At 47.4% G+C, this 8,981-nt stretch overlaps 1 protein-coding gene across 3 annotated transcripts; it reads left to right on the forward strand.

Moving 5' to 3' along the window:
* Positions 1 to 66: 66 nt before the first annotated feature.
* MTNAP1 (mitochondrial nucleoid associated protein 1) lies at positions 67 to 7,436 on the forward strand. 3 transcript variants are annotated; one of them, XM_066587748.1, is made up of 5 exons: positions 67 to 120; positions 1,173 to 2,225; positions 2,353 to 2,499; positions 5,816 to 5,932; positions 7,154 to 7,436. In XM_066587748.1, exons 1-5 carry the CDS (start codon positions 117 to 119, stop codon positions 7,180 to 7,182), a joined length of 1,350 nt encoding a protein of 449 aa, XP_066443845.1. In that variant the 5' UTR covers positions 67 to 116; the 3' UTR covers positions 7,183 to 7,436. The 3 variants fall into 3 exon arrangements, with proteins under 3 accessions (XP_066443845.1, XP_066443843.1, XP_066443846.1); XM_066587746.1 differs by having other exon boundaries at positions 5,816 to 7,436; XM_066587749.1 differs by lacking the exon at positions 5,816 to 5,932.
* Positions 7,437 to 8,981: the final 1,545 nt, after the last annotated feature.

Below are 8,981 nucleotides of genomic sequence, written 5' to 3' on the forward strand. Positions count from 1 at the left end.
CAAGTAGTCCACGCAGCCAATCAGAATGGGGAATGCGTGGTCATGTGATCGTCACGTGTTGCGTGATGTCACCCGGCATGGCCAGAGCCGCATGCGGATGAGTAGAGCGGCTGTATATGGGTGAGATGACTAGTGTGGCGGACAGTGGAGCGGCCGGGTCTTCCAGCAGAGCCCCTTTATGTCTGACAGTCTGAGGCTGGATTCACACGAGTGGATGTGTATTTGCGCACGCCTGAGCGCAGCTTCAAAATCCGCAGACTTTCGCTGTTTTGCCGCCGGCGCTGCCCACTTTTCCTGTTCCTGCAATCCTCTCCCTTCTTGGGCGCAGACCTCGGTTCTGCTGTTGTGTTTCGCTCGTAGCGGATGTCAATCGGCGATCTTAAGGCCAGTCACAGCGCCCCCCCCCTCAGAGACCCCATACTTACCTCCGGATCCGCCGCCCGACATAACGCTGTAGGCGGGGGAAGCGTTTTCACGCTATCTTTCGCTATGCTACAGCGGAAGATAGCGTGACAGACGGCTTCCATTGACTGCAATGGAAGCCGTCCGCGCGGACACCCGCGACAAATAGAGCATGGGATGGATGATTTCACGGTGCGGAAGTCTGCGGTGGAATTCCGCACCGCGAGCATTGTGCTATTAGGTTTAATAGAACCTAATAGCTGCGGGCAACGTCGTGGATTTACGCCGCATAATACGCAGCGGAAATCCGCCCGTGGGAATTAGGCCTAAATCTAGCGATGAATTGAAATACAAAGTACAATATATTAGAAAATAGCAGAATTTTCAATAATACAATAATTAAAGGGTCTCTCTTCATCACAGACCGTTAAAAAGTTTTCAAATCCCTTTTTTAGGTGGATTGTCCTCCAGCCTCTCATGAGGGCCAGCATCCTCTGACCCATCACATTTGGGTGCTGACCGATGGAGATGTGGCAGCGCCTCTACGGCTCTTCATTCGAGTCTACAGGAGTTACAGAGACAGACCTCGCTTGTAGACCTGAACAGCGAGACCCTTGGACAGGAGCAGTCACATCTCCATCTGGCCACAACATAGAAGAGGTTCGGTAGGCCCTCATGACAGGTGGAGGACCCTGAAGCCATACTAACCCCACCGACCCTTTCCGCAGTGCGGCTATAAATGATGAGACATGTATTTCTCTTCCTTTTAGTGATAAAAGATCCATCCTCTCCAATGGAGGTTTGCCCGTTTTGTGGGAAGGCTTTTAAGCGGCTGAAATCCCATTTACCACACTGCAAGATGGCTGACACCAAGACTACGACACCTGAAAAAGACTGTAGAGACAAAAGTATGACTGCCAACCCGGTGCCCATGCAAGAAACAGACACAACGTTACCAGTTGTGGAAAAACAGAACCTGAAAGCAAAAGGCAAAAGTAAGATTGAAGGACCTAAAAGTCACATTTGGCAAGACAAGAAAATAACCTTATCCCAGACAACACAACTCAAGGTGGGGAAGGTTGTATCAGAGAACACACTGACCCAGAAGAAGGCTGGAGGGGCCACTGGACTTTCCAAAAAAGCTCCTCCGACAACCAGAAGGACCAGTCGGGTGGTGACATTAACAGAAAAACAGTGTGAAGACCAGGTGACATTGACCGAATCCAATGCGCCTATCCGACAAGCTCTTCTAGTAGCTCCCAATCTTGAGAGGATGGTACCAACTAATGTGGATAGTCCAAGAGTAGGTAACAATTGCCAGACTGCGAAAGTCGAAGAGAATTTAGAAGGGCATCAGGCCAGATTGTCCTCAGAACAAGATACCGTAGAGAGCTCCGTTAAATACATTGGGGTAGGGGATGACCCTCAAGGACGGTTCAATGTACAGGTGGAGGTCAACCAGAACTCTGAACCAAGGTCTCTTTCTGGATCTAACAAGGCTTCCATGGTCTTCGGTAGGCCTACCAGCTTCTCTCAGGAAGGGGCTAAAATACAAGTACCTGGCATCTCCCCCACTGTGTGCAATATGGAAGCTGAAATGTGTAACATTAAAGCATTGAGGACTATTGAGAAGTCTGTGGGAATCAAGATGGACATGTTGTCCCCACCCAAGGCTGTGCAGATAGATGGGCCCTTAGGGTTGCAGTGGACTCCTCAGTTGTATTCCAGTTATGTCCAACTGCAAGTGGTTCCCGGAAGGCAAGATCAATGGGATCTAGAAGGAAGAGGAACTAAGACTTTAGAGCCAATCGGAAGCCTACCTGGTAGGGTCCATCCATGGTTGGGTTGTTCAGATTTACACCCGGATCCCTCATTCTGTCCACTCTTCCTCTCAAAACTCATTCTGCTTTATCAAACCTCTTTCAGTAATTTCCTTCTTTCTTTCTCTAGAACTTTGCAAGGCTGGTTTTAAAGAGTCCATTGTAGAAAAACCGCCTACATCCAAGCGCTTGATGGACGTTCGGCTCGGGGAGCTCCCTGCATGGTTGGCCAAACGTAGTTTTTCACCAAAGAAATTTCCAGAGTTTATGGCAAATGGTGAGAGAGCGAATGACCTCGTTTTACCTGTGGAGACACTATGGGAGAATGGAACGTGTTCATCTGCTTATTGTTGTGCTACCTTTTAACAACCCCTTTAAATGCTGTGGACACCTTTTAAGGGAATGTTTTTTGTTTAATTGAATGAACGTATGTTGGACTGAAAATAATCTTTTCCATTGGGGTTTCATTTTACATTTTTACAACTTTTGGCTTCTGCAGCTTCTGCATATCGCTGTATATGGCAAACTGCAGAAAGCATCTGGCCTCAGATCATTTCTTGTGCCTGGACTGACTGCCTGGTTTCCTTCTGCTCTTTCTCTTCTAAACATTATCAGCTACTTTATGATCACAACCAAGTTTGTTTTGTTGCGGTCATAGTTCAGCTGATACAAACATTCAGGAGAGTAGAGATGATGTCTCTGAAGGGAGGGGCTTTCTGCAGCTTGCTATATACAACGATATGTAGAAGCTGCAGAAGCTAAACAGTGCAAAATTTTGATAGCAAAAAAATAGCCGCAAAGGTTTCTATGCCCTTTAAGACAGCGGTGGCACCAGCCTTCTTGGGCATCTTGGTGCCATGTTTGTTACAGGTTCACATTTTAACACTAGATTGGTTTCTCCACAAGCTGGATAGGCATTTTGGGTTCTCCTATAACAGGGGTCCCCAACTCCAGTCCTCAGGGACCACCAACAGGTCATGTTTTCAGGATATCCTATGGTAAGAACACCTGTAGTAATGTCTGAGGCACTGACGATAATTACATCACCTGTGCAACACTGAGGACATCCTGAAAACATGACCTGTTGGTGGTCCCTGAGGACTGGGGTTGGGGAACACTGTCCTATAAGATCCTACTTCTGAATGGATAGGTGGGACTCATCTGATGGATGGGTGTGGTGCTGTTTTTGGAATTGGATCCAGAGAGGTATCATCACTCCTAAAGGAGAGCACTTGGGTGAGTGAGGAGACTTTTAAGGCCATCCATGCTCCTCCAAATAAGGAAGATGGAACAATACCTCCGCAGCGCCACCTATTGGATGACGGCATTCCTTCAAATCAATATCCAACCCTTTATAAAAGTTTTTCTACAGTGTTTCCCCGATAATAAGCCTTTCCCTGATTTTAGGGGGGCTTGAAATATAAGCCCTAGATACACTACATCTCCAAAAAAAGCAATACTCACCTAGCAGCCGGCATTCAGGTCCCTTGTAGTGGGCTGCAGCGCTGCTGCAGGCTTTTGCATCGTCCTGCGCGCCAACAGAGCAGTTCTTCCTGGTAGTGTAGGTCATTCATGAATGGCTGTGATTGGTTAATCAAGCGCCGGCTCTCATTGGCTGCTGTGGCACCTGATTAACCAATCAGAGCATTAGCTTGCTGGAGGCGGGGTATTCAAGCCCCACTTCCAGGAAGAACTGCTCTGTTGGCGTGCAGGAGGACACGAAAGCCTGCAGCAGCGCCGGAGACCAGTGCAAGGGACACAGATGCCAGCTGCTAAGTAAGTTTAAGACACTGTCTCCTTTAAGGCAAAAATACAGTTTTTTTTTTTTCGGGGTAACAACGATTGGGAAATGAAAACCCAATCCTTGTTAGAAATACTTGCATAAAGCTGCCTGTCCACGGGCGTTTTTGAATTGCGTTCCCCGCGGCAATAATCTGGCCACGGGGACCGCAATGCACGCTTTCCATAGCATTGCTAGAGAGAGCGCTTACCCCCTGCCCACGAGTGGAGAATCATTGGATTTCCCCGCTCGCGGGTGGCATTTTGCAGCATGCTGCGAATTGCCGTGATTCTCCGCGGTCAGCCTATCTGTCAGATAGGCTGACTGCGGAGATCTGTCTGCCGGCTCCTGCTACCGGGCAGCGGATTTCCGCCGCGAGACCCCACAACGCCTGTGGACAGGCAGCCTAAAGGGTCGGACATTGATTTGAAGGAATGCTGCCATCCACTAGGTGGCGCTGCAGAGGTATTGTTCCATCTCCCTTATTTGGAATTGGAATCCTATACAACCTTTTAGTGCATTCTGCGGATTATTAGGGGTTCTGATAGACCCTCCATATCCCAGCAATAGGCCATCACTTACTATAGTGGGAAAACGCCTTCAGTGCCTTTTTAAAGGAATTTAACCGTATTTCTGATGAGAGTCCCAGTATTAACCCCTCAAGGACGCAGCCTTTTTTTTTTTTTCAGTTTTTCCTCCCGACTTAAAAAAATCCTAACTCTTTTATTCTCCATCGACTTGGCTGTCTGAGGGCTTGTTTTTTGCAAGACGATTTTACTGAAAAGCGAAAAAAAATTCTAAGAGTAGAGGAATGGAACAAAAACGCAAATCCGCCATCTTTGGAGGGTGGGGTTTCTAGGGTGTACAGACTGCAGCAAATATGACACAATACCTTTATTTTACGGGTCGGTACGATTACTACAATACCAAATTTATATAGGTTTCTTTATTTTTTTTGGACAAAGATGGCCGCAGCGCTTCTCTGGCTACCCGAAGCACACGGTGTATTAGTAGGACTGTCCACTGCTGCTCACATGACCAATACTGCCCAATAGTATCGTCTACTAGTGCATCAGGTGGTCGGAGGAGTAGTGTGGCCATCTCTGTCCGGGCCTGGAGGCTCGCACTCTAGTGGTCTTCACTGGTCCTGCAGTCATTATGTCATTCTGCGGACCACTGTAGGCTGTGGCCTCCATGCTGACACTAGAATGTGCGGCACGAGTCCTCCGGCCCGTGAAGCAGCAGTTGGAGGAGCATATAGGGTAAGGCTAGCTTCATGTGGGCGATCGCAATTTTGCCGAGAGAAGATCGCGACAAAATTGTGTCTTTGTTGCTGAAACTTTTGTGCGGCAGCGATGCTTTTTTTTTTTTTTAAGAATCATCTCGCATCGCTGCCGCCCGCGGAAGTCAATGGGACTTTCTAATGTTAAAATCGCAACGTATGTTTGTTGCGTTGCAATACGATAAAAAGCAGGCTCCATAGGGTAATATGGGAGATAGAAAAAAAATGGCGCATCGCAGAAAGATGGAGTATGGCACGATTTTTTTTTTTCTCTCAACATCGCTTTAGTGAAAACATCGCAGATGGGAAGGAAACTAGAGATATACATTGGATTGATAAATCTGCTTTTTTACTGACTCTGGCGTCATGTGGTTTTGCGCTGCTGCTCGCCCTCTCCGAGGAGTTAGACGTGTATCAGTGAATGTCACGCTGCTCCGTGCAGAATAACCCTGAAGCCTTCTTTCAGGTTTCTTGTTCAAACACCAATATCCTTTTAACCCTTTCCTGCTCTTTCCGACTCACATTTTGCAGCCTGGGCCAGATACTACGACAAGTACATCAATGTGAAGAAGGGTGGCGCTGGCGGGCTGACCATGCTTCTCGCCGGTTACTGCATTCTCAGCTATTCATGGAACTACCAGCATATAAGTAAGAAATCTCCGTATAACCTTAAGGGAACCTGTCATCATCTAAGAGTGGCGGAACTAGTTGGGAAGACGGTAGATCCTCCGGACCTGGCCTGTGGGCACCATAACTCAGTTTATGAGGCTCATAGGTTCCCTTTTAGGCTACATTCACACGGGCGAGAAAGATACAGGGGTGAGACGCTCAGACCAATATTGCCCTTGCCAACATGCATCCTTCATTCAAAAACGCCTTGCGTTGCTTCTGTGCAGCCGTGTCAGAGGATCGCAAGTGCTCGCCATGCTATGTTTAAGGTCTCAATGGAAAACAATGGCGAGGTGTACCGACAAAACGCCAAAAGATAGAACATGCTGTGATTTTTGTCCTCGTGGTATCGCTGCATCGTTCATGTGACTAAATCCATTCAAAAGAATAAAGTTCATATTCATGAGAGTTTGTGCGTCTTGCACTGTGCAAGAGTCTTGCCTGTGTGAATTACAGCCTCAGACCTAGTTTTCGGTCGCGTGTGTTAAAAAAAAGAAAAAAATTAGGCAGGAATATGTAGGGAATCATCCGGTCTGGAGAAACAAAGATGGCCGCACAAGCTTCTCGGACTACCTGGTGCCCACCGTGTATTAGTAGTCCTCATCATCAGTCTAAGGCACTCCACCTGCTTGAGCAGTCAGACCCACATGTAGTGCCTTAGACTACCATACATACTATACACAGCGTGCAGCAGGTAGTCACAGAGGCGCTGCAGCCATATTTGTTTCTCCAAGGGTCGCTTTAACACATACGGTCAGTTAGCTCCAGGCTAGCGCTCGCCATCGATCGCTCATTGCCCGGGCTCCCCATCAGTCTCCTGTCTGTGGTGACTACACCCCTTATAGCCATCATCTGGTGAAAGGTTATATTATTAACCCATTGTTTTCTATCAGGATCACTGGAGGTATATGGCAGTCATTTACCCCACATTAAAGGGGTTTGTGCAGGACTTTCCAGAAACAGCCCCCTGTCTGTCCCGGGGCTGGGTTGGGTATCCCAGGTTAGCTACATGCACTTGGATGGGGATAGGCTGCAGTACCGAATGCACCTCATGTGGAGCCGGCCCACCAGGCCTAGACAAAGCCCTTAAACCACATATCTCCCTCATGCTTTGGTCTTCAGTGCTGTTCTCTGTTCTGGCCAGTAGGGGGAGGTCCATGCACCCCCTTAATCTTGATGTTACTCATCTTTGTCTTTCAGAGCTGGATCGCTTGAGGAAGTATCACTGACGCCCGGACTTCATTGGCTCTGTATGGCGCTCCAGCGTCCTCCATGTCTCGATACCCAACCAGTATTCACCAAGTGCCTTGTGGGGATTCGCATGGATCTGATTTCACATTCACTTTGTTGTGTGGCATTAATTTATTTAGGTAGAAGATATTTATTTCTAACTTTAGTTGTGACCTCCGTCTTCTGACCTCCTCATTAATAAAACGTTACTGAACCGTGTGGATTCCCCACATACCTATAACAGATGCATAGACTTAACCCTAAGGGGGGGGCAGGCATTATAATTCCTCATTGCCTTCTGGGATGTCTTCTCTCTACATCTGAAAGCTCTAAAGCTGCTGGTGACAGGGCGTTATCAAATGATCAATTGTTTTAACCCCTTAAAGCCACAGGACATAAACTTACAAGTGAGCCCGACAGCTGGCCTATAACTTACATTGATTGTGGCATGGAACTGAGTTGACAGCGGGGATTGGTGTTCTCTTCGCACCCCTGCAATTTTGTGGCGCTACAAAGTCGCACAACTCCATAGCCCCACCTGCGAGAATTTTCAGGGAGGAATGGGGGGGGGGGGGGGGGGTCCGGCGCGGGTCTCCTCTGCAGCTACGGGACTTGTCTTCAGTCTTCTGCCGGCCCTTCCTGGATTGGAGGATCAAAATCAGTGCCTCCAGCAAGGGCTGGCTGTGATTGAGCCACGGCACTTGTGAACCAGCCAGTCAGACCGCTTCCTGGAGGCGGGGCTCTTGATCCTCCAATGCAGGAAGGGCTGGCAGAACACTTCAAGCAAGTGTTGGGAAGCTTCTGGGAAGACCCGCGCCGGAGACAACTAGGCTGTGTATTTTTTCCCCGCAGCTCAGGCAGATTATGGCTTTGACAGTAGGATTTCCTACTGTCAAAGTTGCACCGCACAAAAGCCGCGTTTTCGTATGATGCAAAGGAGAGGAAGGCTTCATAAGTCACATGCAATATTGCAAACCCTGCAAGGTTTTCGTCTCACACTGTCGCATGTTACAAAACATCGCTAATGTGCAGAAACCCCTAGGGAAGCATGGGCTTCTCATACATGCGATATGTAGCATTGTCGCAATGCAAGATAAGTCGCACGACTTTGTCGCCCGTGTGAAAGAAGCCATAATGTAGTGCAGTACAGACATCCTGCAGTGCATTATCCGAACACTCAGAGCTTCTCTGGTTCAAATCCCCTGCAGGGAGAAACTAACCAAAAGCCAAAAAAAAAAAAAAAAAACAACCTTTTTTGAGAATTTCCGCTCTTTTAAAATTTCTTTTTCTACAACCTCACATATTTGGTATAAAAGTATTCATAACGACTTGTACAAAAAAAATTGAACACACTATTTATCCTGCATGGCAAAAACATTAAATCTGGTTAAAATAAGGTAAAATGCTTGTTTTGTTAATTTTTACCTCCCAAAATAACAGAATAGAAAAAGTGATAAAAAGAAAAAAGACTTATTTATTTTTTGAGAGCTGGAAGAGAAAACAAAGTTTATATACAGGGCCGTAACTATAGGGGATGCGGTTGCACCCGGGCCCAGGAGCCTTAGGGGGCCCATAAGGCCTCTTCTCTCCATATAGGGAGGCCAGTACTATGAATCAAGCAAAATAGTTGTTGGCCCTGTTACAGGTTTTGCATTGGGGCCCGGGAGCTTCAAGTTACACCTGATTCTTTGTAACCAAAAATGCTACCAATAAAAACTACAGTTCGCCACACAAAAACCATCCTTCAACCGCCATGTCAACAGAAAAATAAAGTTCTGGCTTTCAAAAGGGGAGCTGA

This window comes from Eleutherodactylus coqui, chromosome 13 (assembly GCF_035609145.1).
Source record: "Eleutherodactylus coqui strain aEleCoq1 chromosome 13, aEleCoq1.hap1, whole genome shotgun sequence".
Classification (NCBI taxonomy): domain Eukaryota; kingdom Metazoa; phylum Chordata; class Amphibia; order Anura; family Eleutherodactylidae; genus Eleutherodactylus; species Eleutherodactylus coqui.

Coding starts and splice junctions, on each gene's coding strand:
- MTNAP1 (XM_066587746.1), top strand. Junction 2,226..2,352: donor GCCAATCGGAAGCCTACCTG/GTAGGGTCCATC, acceptor TTCTTTCTCTAG/AACTTTGCAAGGCTGGTTTT. Junction 2,500..5,815: donor TCCAGAGTTTATGGCAAATG/GTGAGAGAGCGA, acceptor CACATTTTGCAG/CCTGGGCCAGATACTACGAC.